This window comes from Sinocyclocheilus rhinocerous, unplaced genomic scaffold (genome assembly GCF_001515625.1).
Source record: "Sinocyclocheilus rhinocerous isolate Xijiao unplaced genomic scaffold, SAMN03320098_v1.1 scaffold468, whole genome shotgun sequence".
In the NCBI taxonomy this organism is placed as follows: Eukaryota; Metazoa; Chordata; class Actinopteri; order Cypriniformes; family Cyprinidae; genus Sinocyclocheilus; species Sinocyclocheilus rhinocerous.
In genome coordinates this window covers 754,017-768,389 of record NW_015635305.1, presented here as the reverse complement: position 1 = coordinate 768,389, position 14,373 = coordinate 754,017, and the positions used below count along the sequence as shown (strand labels likewise).

Sequence of the window (14,373 nt, the reverse complement as noted above, 5' to 3'; positions counted from 1 at the left end):
CAAAGTAGTTTCGCTTTCACAACGAAACACACAGCGCCTTCACGACATGGCGGCAGCAACAACAATACTACAGCGAGAATAAAAGTTTTTTTACAGATCTTCTTTATGCACCAAGAGATTGTAACACTCCAAAGAGAAAGGAAAAATTGAAATCGCATCATATGACCCCTTTAAATATAGTGGTCAACATTTGAAATGGATCAAAAGTTGTCCTAAGTAAAGTTAATCAAAGTTGTCCTTAGACAAGAACGCATTTTGGTTTTAGGTTAACTTTGTTGAAAGGTTTTGATCCACTTCAAATGTTGACTACTGTATACCAATATCCCCAAAATACGTCTGAAAATAAGCTTTATCAAAAATCACATCTGAAATATTTTGGGAATACGAGTTAAGATTAAGAACCACTGATCTAGATGCACAACAGAGGAATAATATAGTTTCACCAAGAGTGGAGACATCTCAATAGGTTATATGCATCCATGACCAAAGTAAGGCAGTTAATATGGGGCAGCATGAAAACCCATGCACAACACATCTTTTATATCTGCTTTCCCTTTCAGGTACTCTGCAAACTTTCAGTCAGAGCAGATGTGTCCTGCTCCAGGTGATACATCAGCCTCATCTTAAAAAACACTGGAGGCCGCAATCCATTAAAAACATCCCTGGAGGCTCTGACCTCAACTACTGGAGAAGCTTCATTTCACGGCCCTCCATATGCATTTCAGATTTAGTCAGGCCTCCCCTTGGTTTACTGTGTTCTCTATCCCTGTTGTTTTTCTTTAAGTGGGCTCTTGATTCTGTTGCGCTGGTAGGGCCACTTGTCATGATACAGAGTGCACCTGTAATGTCCCCCGCGTCCCACAAAACACATAAATCACTTCAAAGAGCGGCTCCCCTAACATTCTCATAAACAGAGTCAGGCTCTGATTTATTTCCCTCTCCACAGACCTCTTTCTGTTCAGCAGTCCTACAACAACAAGCATCTTCCAACATCGTACCTGTGGCCTCATATCCAGCCCAAATGAACTGTCCTGTCAGATTAGTTATATATGTAAAACGGAGGGGTTAAAAGAGGCTGAAATTTTGATTTATAATTCAAATATTCAATTCACATTGCTAACAAGGTAAAATCAACTCCGAAACAATGTCTGATATGCAATGTGTTTATGGTCTTCTAACGAGGTGAAAGAGTGAAACACCCTAAATTAAGCCACCTTCTGCAACTATACTATACATAATTTTCTTATTGAGTATTCTTCTCTTGTTTAAAAAAAATGCAAATGCAGACAAGACAAGCTATGTAATTCTGACAGAAGAATATGCTGTATTGTGCATTTAATAAAATGAGTATTTCCAATAAATAAAGATACCTTAAAATATATTTTCTGACCATTCTTTGATTTAAATGTTTCATACTTGGAAAAAAGATTAAATGGCCTGTTCAGCAAGAAATTCAACAACAACAACAACAACAAAAACGATGAAATGGAAGAAGCAACAGATCTTTTCTTCTGTACTGTGATGTACATTTGAGTGTAACAGATTATTAACAAAATAAAAAGTTCTGCAGTTCTGCTCACTGGTTGTTGACTGGATGTTTAAATGTGGGTGTTGCACTTAATAATGGAGGCAGATGAATGCAAGTTTGGGCTTAAGTTGCTTATGATTTGAGAAAATTTCTGAAACGGATTAAAAATTACGAGGTCAGAAAAAAAGAGTTCACAATAAGATCAATAGACAGGATAGACAGAGGGAATTTCCATTTCATGATAACTTGAAAACTTTTTTTGTCAATGTACCTTGAACTAACTTTTTCAAAATTAATTTTTTTACTCCCAGCATATTTTCTTCTTCTTTTTTAAAGTATGAATATATAATTTTGTGGGGTTTATGCTTAAAAAAAACAAAGAAAAAAAACAAAGTGCTAAAAATAAAGAAATAAAACTTAAACAATTCAACATATTTTTTGATATTTTAATAAAACTAGACAAAACACTGAACAAGAATAGGATTATTTTGCAGTGTGACACCACAAAATATGCTAGTTGGTCAAACCACATTTGTTTATTCTATGAATGCCACAAACAGAAAACTGCAGACTGTGTGGCTGTCACAGGCATCAACTTATTTCCCGGCTTTCCCTGTTTGAAAGCCCTTCTGCCAAAAGAGACAATAATTATTTGCTTAGCAAACGCCTACTAAACCTGACTGAGTTGTAATGGCTTACTCTTTAAACCCTCTGTGCAGCTGTGGTTTTACTTGGAAGTACGAGACACTGAGGTAAGCGCCTCTTCTTAGAGTTCAGGTAGCTAAACTAAGAGATCTGTCCCAGAGACAACTGGATTAGCATGGCAACAGTCTTCTCTCTAGTGCTTGGAGAAGAGATGATGAATCAAAGTCTGTTCTTATTACAGTACCTCCTAGTTCCTTCACATTCAGTATCACATTTTCGAATGGCACTGCCTTGATGCTGAAACCTGTGGAAGAAAACGCTCATGTTAAATTTCATAAACTTATGAATTATATTACTTTATAGCAAAAAGAAAAAAAATCCAAGAATCTAAGTTTCAAATGATATGAGGTTGCATTAATAATGACATGGGACTAAATCTAGACATGTATTTGAGTGGTTTCTATGGAAGCCTGTTTCCGCCACTGAATACAAAATTAAAAAGGTAATTGCGACTATTTATCTCACAATTCTGACTTTTTTTCTCGCAATTTAGACTTTACATCCTGAGAAATTAAGTCAGAATTGCGAGATATAAACTGGCAATTCTGAGAAATTAAGTCAGAATTGTGTGACAAACTCGCAATTGCGAGTTAAGTCAGAATTCTGAGTTATAAGCTCGCAATTCTAAGAAAAATATTTTTTCTCCTCAGAACTGTACTTTATAAGACTTTATAAAGACTTTATAAGTTTTTATATGAGAAAAAAAAGTCAGAATTGCGAGATACAAACTCGCAATTGCGAGAAAAAAATTATTAAATTTTTTTTTCTGACCATATCAACCAGACAAAAAGTTAAACGTGAGTGGATACCGTTTTGCAACCAATTTATTTGCAATGTTCGCTAACATTAAAGGATGCAAGACATACTTAGCCTATTGTTTTTACATCAAACTGAATTAAAATAGCTTAACCTATAAGAACGACTTGTGGATTGATGTGAACGGCAGCAGGAATAATGCTCAGAATGATTGTGAATTAAACATCTCCGATGGCGTTTATTGCAATGGATTTTATCGAGTTACAAGAAAAGGTAGGAAAAGGATTTAATTGCGAACAGTTATTGATTTTATGTGTGATACACTGTCACGGCATTTGAGTCCTCACACGTGCAGTAGTGGGCAGCCCTAGACTGACAGCTGGCACGGAGTGAATAATCTGCATTATAAAAAGGAAAATAAAAAAACCTTTAACAATTATTTATAATTAATTATTATTGCCAAGTTATCTGGTCATTGCTTGTTTACAGTGCTTTGTTATATGGAACAGTTTGTTAGATCGCGATCTATCTAATTTGTTTGTCTAATGAAGTGGCAAGAGATGTACGTATGAAAGTACACAAGTCACACCGTAATTTAAATGCGGCAGACTTTAATGGACAGTAAAACAAAGGAAGAATACCGTATAACTCCAGGCTGGCACAGTATTGATGAACGGATTAAAATCGCAATCGCAATATTGATCAAAGAAATCGCGATAGGTTTTTTTTGTCCATATCGCACAGCCCTACACTACGTCCATGTTTTTTTACAGTCTATGCTTGGGCAATGGGCATGAGGTTTCTGACTGACATTAACACAACAGATGTCATGTCAAAGTGATCGTTTTTTGTGTTTAGTGTCTCACCAATGCGTGCAGAGGCAAACAGGGCAGCCATTTGGTACTGATTAACACAACTGAAAAAAAATGTGTGACTGAACCTTCGAAGCCCACATTAATTCAAAGCTTCATGTTCATAAGGCAAGTTTCATCAAATGCTCCACAGGTGAGAGTAAATATGTCATGAGCAGGTGAGAAGCTCCATCTAGGCCTGTTTTTGCAGACTAGTGACTCTGTCAACTTAATCTAACCATATTTCCACAACAGGCTGCCAAATAACACTTCGCTTTTGTAATTACTGCTTCACTAGACAGCTCAAGACAGGTGTTCGCACCAAAGACAAAGGTCGATCATCATTGGATGCACATTCCGGGTTTGTGTATTGTCTAGCATGCTGTATACATCACACTCCGATTGTTGAGATGTGCCGAAGAAAGCCTGACACAATTGTGTCTTCTCTTGTGAAAAGAACCATTTGTGTTGTTAGTAAAAACAGAAGTGATGTCGTCCATCTTGAGAGGTGAAGATAATCATGAATACACCAGCCTGTCACCAAGAGCTTTAATTAAATCAACACTCTTGTCACAAGGAAGAAAGTCTGTGTGACAAAACCCAGATGTTCTCAAAAAAGACATATATGCCCAAGGACCTCAACCGCAAGTGCACTCTTTCTTTGGTAAAGTAGCGTAGTGTTTAAAAGGAGGCTCTGAGGTAACCTGCAGCAATAACGTTAAACAGCTTTCAGTACTCGGAGAGGCTGAAAAGCACATGGTGACAATGAAGAGATTTTGCAGACGTTCCAGAGCGCTGGGAAAGTGTAGTGCCGGAGATATGATATATGTACCGAGTACAAGTGTGGCGGTTTAGGCAAACGCACTGCAAAAATAGTGTGCTAAGTCGATTTGTTGGAATGACTTGTCACATTTGTTTGCGAAACGGGAGCTGGGGTTTTTATTACTTGTAAATGCTTTGATTAAGTCTTTTTAGGAGTCAGGGCTAAATATGTGATTTGTTTCTCATTTTTGTCCCATTAAAAAGCATGTCTTGCTGGTTGAAAAAATGCTGCAGTATAAAGCTGCGGAGAAATGTTATATTACCTGTGGTTGGTACCGTGCCATCACTGATCTCATTGCACAAGCGAGATAGCAGACTGGTCTTGCCGGCACCGCTCAGTCCAATGCACATAACATCATACTCCGGTCTAGGTGGAGGAGGGGCCTTACAGCACAACTTCTGGAGACACTAATAATAATTTTTAAAAAACACAGAAAAGACAAACATGGTTAGTGACTATGAGTGGTTCACTTTTCACTTACATGCTGATAAGGCTAAAATGAACAATTTAAGCGTATGTTTGCCAAAGGAGACAGTCTGAAAATAAACTGAGGAGCATGAGCTGACAAATGCTAATGAAGTTCCAAAGAAAGACATCTGGCTGATGCCGATAAACTAATGTGGTGATCTGAAAGCAACACATATGGAGGAGAACTCCTGAACTCACAATGAAATGACTTCATTGACAAAATGGGACACGAAATTCACCACACAGCTGCTTTCTCAGTGACCGCGTTTACGAGTGTTCCTTCAACTTTGGCCACTTTTATGTCCCAGAGTGCATTTTTATTAAAACTGTTTTGTTATATGAAGATCACATTAAAACGTTGTTGGAAACTTTTGCTGCTTTTTTTTTTATTATTTTTTTGTGAAAATTGTTTTACTCTTGTAGCTTACCCTTACTTTCAATCTTTAAATATAAAATGTGAAAACAATATATATATATTTTGTGTAAAAATAACATCAACATCAATCAAACTTTTAACTGTACCAGTTATCAAGTCATTTCCACCTCAATGAACAATTCTGCTGTTTCAAAAGTGAGTGTATACTTGTTTAACAAGGAGACAACAGTATCAGTGAAAAACATGCTTGAGATGAAATACGAGAATTGAATAAAATTTTAAAAAATTCTAAATCATCTGGGGATCACACTGAATAAGCCACTAGAATAGTGGAAAAGGTGTTTACATATGGAGCAAAATTGGGGTAACGGACAAAAAGCTCAGATAGCCAATTGAGTTTTGCTTAAATTATTGATGACCTTTACCTGATAAAATAATAATGTTTATGGTGTTTACAAGCCCTTACAGGTTGTATGAAGGTTATTAAGCATAACTGGTTTGAGTTTGTGCATCTAAACAAACAAGATGATTTATTTACTGCCTCTCCTGCACTAATGTGGCTGAGACATCCTTTCCTATTGCTTGATATTAGGGGATTTGCTTGCCCTAACATGTAAAATAGACTGTTACCAGACAGTCTAACCCAGTCTGTGTCTGTTTAGGGGGGAGGGTGTGGAAAAGAGAGAGAGGCAGGATTCTGAGAGCTTGTGTCCTCATGGCAGCAGACAGACCTGTCACTTTATGAATCACTGTCTTTGACTGGAGGCCTGCTGGGAGACATTAGAAGGCAAATGCAGTGTGAACCGTGAATGGGATGGTTTAAGCCGGTGTGGAGAGATCAGTATACAGAACTAAAAAGAGATATCTTTTATTAGCAGGACAGAACTAGTCTGGGCCAGGCAGAGCTTGATTCTGCCCTTCACCTCTGGATTATTTAATTTCACATGGAAACATACACGCCGTGGTCTCTATATAAAGAGCAGTTTGTTTCTAAAATAGACAAATATTACGTCAGAAGAATGTTCACTTGGAATGTGAATGTACATTTTATGCATTCCCATTAGGCAAAATTATATCCGACCAAATATATTTTACATATATGCTGAATATATTTTGTAAACAGTGTGGATTAAGTAAATATATTTGTATTGAAATAGATTTCCTTTAAACATAAATCACAAAATACTGCACTTCATATTGTAATTCAAGTGGCACTAAAATACATGTCCAATCTTAAAATACATTTAAAATGTATTTGGGACAATCTAAATGTATTTGGATTGGAAGTATATAAAAGAAAAATGAGGAAATATAACTTATAATCAAAATGATCAGAAAACAGATTTATGTAAATTTACTTTTATAATCTATAAAAGCTATATTTTTGGCAATTTTGGGATATTCTGGAATATACTTAAAAATATCTGAAAAAATATACATATTTTGGTGTATGAGTTTGTCACAGCAGAAGTGTTGTTGGTCAAACATCTAAAATCTGCCTCAGAGGCCCATCTTCTAACATTACAGCTCACTCATGTATTATGTAATTCTTCCTGAATCCTAATAGGGACGGCAAAGGCTTGTAGGCAAACAAATGTGTCATTTGCTCTGGTGTTCTTCCATCACTAAAAGCCTAAATGGCTTTCACAGGCCCTTCATAGGAACAGCCACAGAGGCCGTCCTACGTAGCTGTTCGGCCGCACATGCTTCTGCTTTGTCACACAGCAACCTGGACATCTGGTTCTGTAAGAGGCTGATGAATTTACCCTATTCACCCCACCTTCACTTTCAGTGCTCAGATAGGATGATAAATTTACATCAGTTGCTGAAGGCACATCCTGGAGCTTTGACCCCACGGCCCATCAGGGCTCCCACAGGAGCACAGGGCCACACACTTCAGCGCCCCATATTGCTGCAGGAGAGCAAAATGAAGGATTTCCCAGGTGTCCGAGAAGTGCCATTTCAAACAACTGTTTGGTCAGGATTTTTCTCATGCCAGTGAGGCAGGTTGAAACGGAGACACTGCTAACAAAACGGGTTTCTATATGTCAAGAAATGCTCACTCTTGATTGATTCTTTTGGCTCGCGTCATATTGGACGCGTTTTAATTGTTCGAGAGCCTCGAGACATTACCTCACTGATGTTGGGGCAGTTGTAAAAGCTGATGAACTGCTTTTTATGAAAATGAAGATGTTTGAAGGTATAAATATTCCAGACTGACAGCAGCTGTGACACGGCAGCAGCACATTTTCAGATGAAATGTTTTGCTAAAAGCTACACACAAAAAACTCTCAGGCCCCCTTATCCCACCCAGCTTTCTATTTAAAAAAAGATGTCAAGACATCAAACGGCTGATGTAATTAAACGGTCTGGCTGAGATCCAGGCCCTGGCACCAAAACAAAGATACGACAGCACTAGAATCCAGCATGGCAGACAGGAGAACACAGCTGGGCCAAATCCACTCAGCATTACCACAATATTGAATCTTCAGCCCTTATGGAAGCAACACAGAACAATACGCCACTGCAAAAACAACTCCCCGCCTGCCAACTTCTCCTGAATAGACCCCTCGGCTGAGTGAAGGGGACCCTGTCTGCTCCCTGCAATAAAGAAAAACAGTCTTCTGACTTCCATCATGAGAAAAGTAACACGCTCTGCACTCTGCCGCTCTGGAGCAGAGTGAACAGCAGTGACAACAGAGATCGCTCTGCGGGGTTATTGGCCAAATGCTTAATTCTTACAGACACATATTGTATGGAGATACTATTGGTTGGGGGGGGGCAATGGCCAGCCGTTGCTCACTTGTCTGCTCTATTTTAAATGACAGCTTTGTATTTTTAGAGCCAATAAATGAGGGGGCGAGAGCAAGGGAAGCACCACACAGACAGACAGGGCTCACATTTCACTCATTTGCCCTGAGAGTGTGGAGACGGAGCAGACGTCTGCCATTGAAGCGTCAGGCAGTGATGCCATCCTGTTTGCCCCACCTGCACCTCTGTGCATCGCCCATCGCCATGGCTTTGACAGTGACACTGTTTGGCACCTCAAAGGATTTCTGCATTCCTGCACCTCAAAAAAGAAATGACAATTCTGTTATTTACTTAGCCTCATACTGTTATTTTTTTAAGACTGTACATTATAATGTTCTAATTCACTTGTAGCAATTAACAATTTTATTTAGACAAAACAGAATATTGAATTTCAATATCAGGCTTTTAGCAGTGTCAGTATACATGAAAATAATTATCTGCTTATCGGTATCATAAAGCTATCGACTACAGTACAAATGTAGACCGCACAAGTTTCACATTTCCTATCATTGTGAGTTCTGCACTGAATGAAATCCATCTGACTTGTTTGTTAATGGTGAGGATGTCAGTAACTAGTACTACCAGCAGTAATGCCTCACATCTTTTGCGGTGAATGGAGAATGTAATTTGGGCTGAGGTTCTGAATTCAGCACAAACCTGAGCCAACATGAATCTCCTTTCCAAAGCCACATGCATCAGGTTCATCTTTCACTGATCGGGAGGGTGTGTCTCTGGAAGTGAAGACATAGATCATCTTCTGCATTCAATAGATGGCACGCTGAAGTAAGCCCTTCTTTGCCTGATCAGCGTATTCCATCTTGCTATTAATTCAGGGTGTGGAAGTAACCTACACTAGATATAACAGCACATTGGAAAATTATTAGCCAAAATTGTGCCAGCAATGACCAACAAATATAAAAAAATGCCTCACTGTAATCAATCACAGCAAAGCGCCAAACAGCTCCAGGTCATGCCGAAACAAGTCCATAATGAACAACATCTGACAAAAATAGCACTGCAGAGTGGAAAATATTGCCGTAAAATTAGCGCAGGTCCACATTCACTTCAGGACATCATATTTCACCATCTAAAAGCAGCCTTATTATGCAAAATGTGCTAAATGCAATATAGCATGATGTGTAATAACTTGGCAACTAAAAAGCAATACCAACAGCACAACCCTCATGACATCTGGAGAATGACTTGTTTACTGATTTTATTTCTTGTTTTTACCGCTATCTTGTAATTGTGATTTTATATCTCAAAGCTATCTGTTTTTCGTTACTGCTGCTATATCATATTATTGTGACAACTAGTAATTTTGACTTTCTCTCTCAAAAATAACTATTTCTCGTAATGGTGAATGTATCTCAGAATTGATTTTCTCATAATTGCTACTCTACTTCTCGTAATTGCAACTGTATATTTTTAAACTGTCACAATTACCACTTTTACATTTTACTTGATAAAGGAATTCCATATAAGAGACCCTGATGGTTTTTATGTATATATAAAATTTTCTTATTATTCCCTTCACATTTTACATGTTTTTGACTAAACAACTGGCAGGATGTACTACCACAATATGTAAACCAAAAAGAAAATCTTAGCATTTAGCCTATTGCATTTATTCCTGATTCATATTTAGACCACAAACACAATTAATGTAACATTTTATGAAGGAATTACCAGGTTAAAATTTAGTTTATAATCAATTCTCATAAGATCATTAAAAAGTATGAATCTGAAAGAATGTAAAGAAGTCATTACAAGGGTCTTGGGGTCTCCCAGACTTCAGCATGCAGAAATATTTTTTAAACATTCACATAATCTAGTTATTCCAACATCAGTACCTTTTACTGCAGTAATTACAACATTGATGCCTTTCCAGGGCGTTTTGGGGTCAGTGAGGTTTGTTTTTATTGTGTCCAAAACAGACTACAGTAAGGGCCAATGAGCTTGCGAGTGGGGGAGGGCGGTCGGGAGCGACACCAGACGCAGACACAGACCCAGGCAGACCAGTCTGAGCCTGGCATTCCCAAACAGACCTCACTATCATCCCAGCCGGCGACCCTTGCCTGCCCAGACACCCGCTAGCAACACTTGTCTGCAGGGCTCAGAGGTGACCTTTGAATTGACAGTGCTTTATATGGATGTCCAGATGGAGCTGCAGTGTAAAACACACCAGTCATAACACGGCTCTGACTACACTCCAGCTCATAGTGAGAGTCCATGGCAGTCTGGGGTGATTGGAGGGGGGTTTACCTTCATTCATCTTTTTTTCTCTTCATGTTGATGTTTGTGGCTTACGGTGGGTTGGCAAGCGTAGGGCCGGGGGGAGCGGTTATACGGACTGTGATGGAGCGGGAGTTTGTGCCAGTATAGTGGCATGCCACATATGGAGGGAGGTGAAAAATAAATGCCAGCGAGACTGTTGTGCCCACACCATACCTTGCTGTCGCCATACCAACCACAGGCTGGTTACTGCAGTGTGTGTTGTGTAAATCTGGAAAGAAACTACTTTTGAAGCTCAATGAGTTTCAATTTCACTACGCTACTTAAAATAAAAACAGACAAAATGTTTCCCATATTACAGAATGTGGTGTATCCAAAGTATGAAAACAGTTAACTTTCATACTTCCTGAAAGTTGCGCTACATTGAAAAAAACCCTAATGAAGCATTTGAGTTTAACACTTTCTTTCCTCAAATCTTTGCGCACATATATTCCCCAACTTCCAAAAAAAAAGAATGCGCAAAATTGGTAAGCTGGTATCTTTAGGGGTACACAAGCCTGTCACTGGGACAACTTAGTACCTCATTTATCCATACAAGATGCATAGTAGTAGTACTTAGGAGTGCATACATATAAACCTTTTAGGGGTAGACATGGTACAAAGTTGTCCCTTTAAGGGTAAAGCTCCAGAGACTGCTGCTCCAAGCTGCTGCCCCCAATAATGTATAATGTTTTGCACATTTTTCTGAGTAGAATAAGAATTCATAATTTTTGTTGACATGGTCTTCTGTACTACTTTGCAGCATGTTAGCCTGACAATGTGTATTTTTGTACCTGCAATCTGTGCCAGTGAAGATCCTCCACACTTCAAGAGCCACTTTACCAATGTTCACTATGCAGGGCTACAACTCCCCCTAGCTATCACTGTATGTACTTGTCCCTGACAAGCCCTGCTGTTACCCATCACAAACTGACCATATTTTATGTCATTAATGTTGTTATGAATTGCACATCTTGCCAACATGAAGGGTTAAGGATGTGGCGACGCTTTCTCAATGTTTTCATAATGGTAAACTGTACACATTGAAACCATGCATGCTTCAAGAAACTGCGTAACTGTGAGTCCACAGTGTCCAGATCAATTTACTCTAGTCAAAAAAACAAAAAAACAACAACATTCCTTCCATTTTAAATGCTCTGACAAAAATCAGAATTTTTTTCTGCTTAAAGTGCATTTCTTACATCACAAATTTTGTACTAAAAACATAATGTTCCTAAACAATTACATATTTGAAAAGAAAGAACATAATACAGTAAATTTGTGTTACATAATCACCCCAACCAGCTGGATTTATAAGAATATGGAGCTGGATGATTGCGAATTATTTCTCTAATAAACATCCCATCAGTAATGTCAAACCCGTTCCTAACACAAGCCTTCCAAGAGAGGTTAAAAACAGCCGTGGAAAACATTTGGACTGAGGACGGGCAAAATATTTCCCAGTAGGTGATCCTCTTGCTGATATCAGGTTACTTGTGGTTGGCCACATGAAAGAACCCCAGTAACCTACATACATGGGCGTCTTCAGTTCCCCTTCAACCCCTCAACTTAGCCCCCGTGGCCCTTTATCCAAAACAGGAGAAACCATCAGACAATGGAGCGGTAGTCTCTACTGTCACGGCCCACGACAGTCCCCCCTAGCTGCGCTCCACATGCACCACACTTCAGCCTCATCATAGGGGATTATCAAACCCTGTGCAGCCATTGTTCTGACCTACCTTGGGTGGCTCAGCTTCACCAGAAAGCTGTTTTTTACTGGGCCATTTCTTTGGGTTGTAGCCCCCTATGTCTGCATAAGGCCAATGTGTGGGGAGGTGACAAACCCCCAGAAAGGAATGGGGGGGGGTGCGCAGCTGTAAATCTTGATGTCACCGACGGGAAGGCTGTTGCGGACCATTACCATAAATCTGACAAACGCTAATTTGATGGGAGGCTGTATCTGTCTGGGCTCAGGCTGGTCTAGACGGCCTACTGAGAGATCCTATGGCAAGGGGAACGTTTTGTTCCCCCACCGGGACCATCTGGATATAGCAATAAGCGGCAAGCGGCACAGTTCACACACTGATCAAAGTGGGCCCTTGCAATTGTGATGGGGAATGTTGTCTGAAAGCTGGGAAATCTGCTTGGTTTGAAAGAGACTTTTGTGTATAAAAAGCGGTCCATATGACTTGTGCATTACGAAGAGGAAAAAATAACTAAATTTAGGCTCTCCTTGGTGCATTGAGAATCAGGATTTTTGGAGTCTTTTCAAAGAATCTGAATCTCTGTTTTATAAAACAAGTGTGAATCCTTTGTTCATGAATCAAACTGATCTAATTATTGAGGTTCAACTTCAGTGTCATGGTCACAAGGGTTAACAGTTCACTGGAGGGGAGGATTATCAGTGAATAACAACAAAAATTGGGGTGTAATCATTACACAAAGTTGTCATATGACTTCAAATGATTGTATGAAATCAGAAATACATTAATGGAATTGCATTGTTTATAGTTCTTTTGGGTACTTTCTGAAGCTTCAAGTTCTATTCACTGGAAATGAAATAAGAAAATCACAACAAAAATGACCTGTACATTCTTAAAAATGTATCCTAAAAAAAGGGTTACACAGAAGAAATTCATACAGGTTTGAATAAACATGAGGGTGAGTGAATGCCAGAATTTTCATTTAAGTGAACTATCCCTGTAATCCACATCAGAGGTCCCCAACCAGGTCACGACCCAGTACCGGGCCGTGGAAGAGTTGCTACTGGGTCGCAATAATGTTCTGGGAAAAATGTGTATTGATATGACACTGTTATTTATTGTGCGTTAATAATTGTTCTATTTATTCTGTATTTCCGTTTGTTGTATGTGATTGCTATGCAGTAGCAATTTGACAATTTCGTGTTTAAATTAAATGTTTAATAAATAAATTAATGATTGTTCTGAGCTGTCACATATAGATATATTAGGGGTCGCAGTTGATCCGTGATACGTTCAGCACACGTGAATCACATATTAATTCTCCAATTTACACATTCAAACGATTTTTAACCATTCCAGCGCAAGAACAAGCGAAAACTCGATTCGTTACTCACGCGCAGTACACGTAGCAACACACCTAAAGCGTGCACATAGATGTGTTTCAAACAGCGTGTGAATACTAGGTTGATTCCTCTTTCACATCTCCTTCCATTTGAACAGACACATATGTCAAAATACTTGGGATATAAGCACGCAGGTTTCATTCTCTCTCTAGCCATCGTCACTGCGCGGTATGACGCTCTGCTCAATATTCTGCTCTATGTGCGTTCTGTTGAGTTGCTCACAGCTCATTTACATTTAGTCATTTAGCAGACGCTTTTATCCAAAGCGACTAACAAATGAGGACAATGGAAGCAATCAAAATCAACAAAAGAGCAATGATATACAAGTGCTATAACAAGTCTCAGTTAGCTTAATGCAGTACACATAGCAAGTGTTTTTTAAATAATATAAAAAAAGAAAAAGAAAACAGATAGAATAGAAAAAGAATAGAAAGCAAGTGTTTTTTTTTTTTTTTAAAGAAAACAAGCAGCAAATGAATAGAGTGCAAGTCTAAAAGGGACAAGTTTTTTTTTAAAGAATAGAATTAGAATAGAGAGTGATAGAGTTAGAGGGTCAAATAAAGATGGAAGAGATGTGTTTTTAGCCGATTCTTGAAGATGGCAAAGGATTCAGCTGCTCGGATTGAGTTGGGCAGGTCATTCCACCAGGAGGGAACATTTAATTTAAAAGTCCGT

General features: G+C 38.7%; 1 protein-coding gene across 5 annotated transcripts in view; it reads right to left on the bottom strand.

Annotated features, from left to right (window-relative positions):
- Positions 1 to 14,373, bottom strand: part of arl15a (ADP-ribosylation factor-like 15a) — a 128,339-nt gene that overhangs the window by 79,904 nt on the left and 34,062 nt on the right. For 4 of the 5 annotated variants that reach the window (XM_016561085.1, XM_016561087.1, XM_016561088.1 and 1 more), the window contains 2 exons: positions 4,926 to 5,070; positions 2,418 to 2,477 (listed from right to left, as the gene is read on the bottom strand). In XM_016561085.1, coding sequence (XP_016416571.1) covers positions 2,418 to 2,477; positions 4,926 to 5,070 — 205 coding nt within the window. The remainder of the gene's footprint in view (positions 1 to 2,417; positions 2,478 to 4,925; positions 5,071 to 14,373) is intronic. The other variant, XM_016561089.1, reaches the window with a different exon arrangement.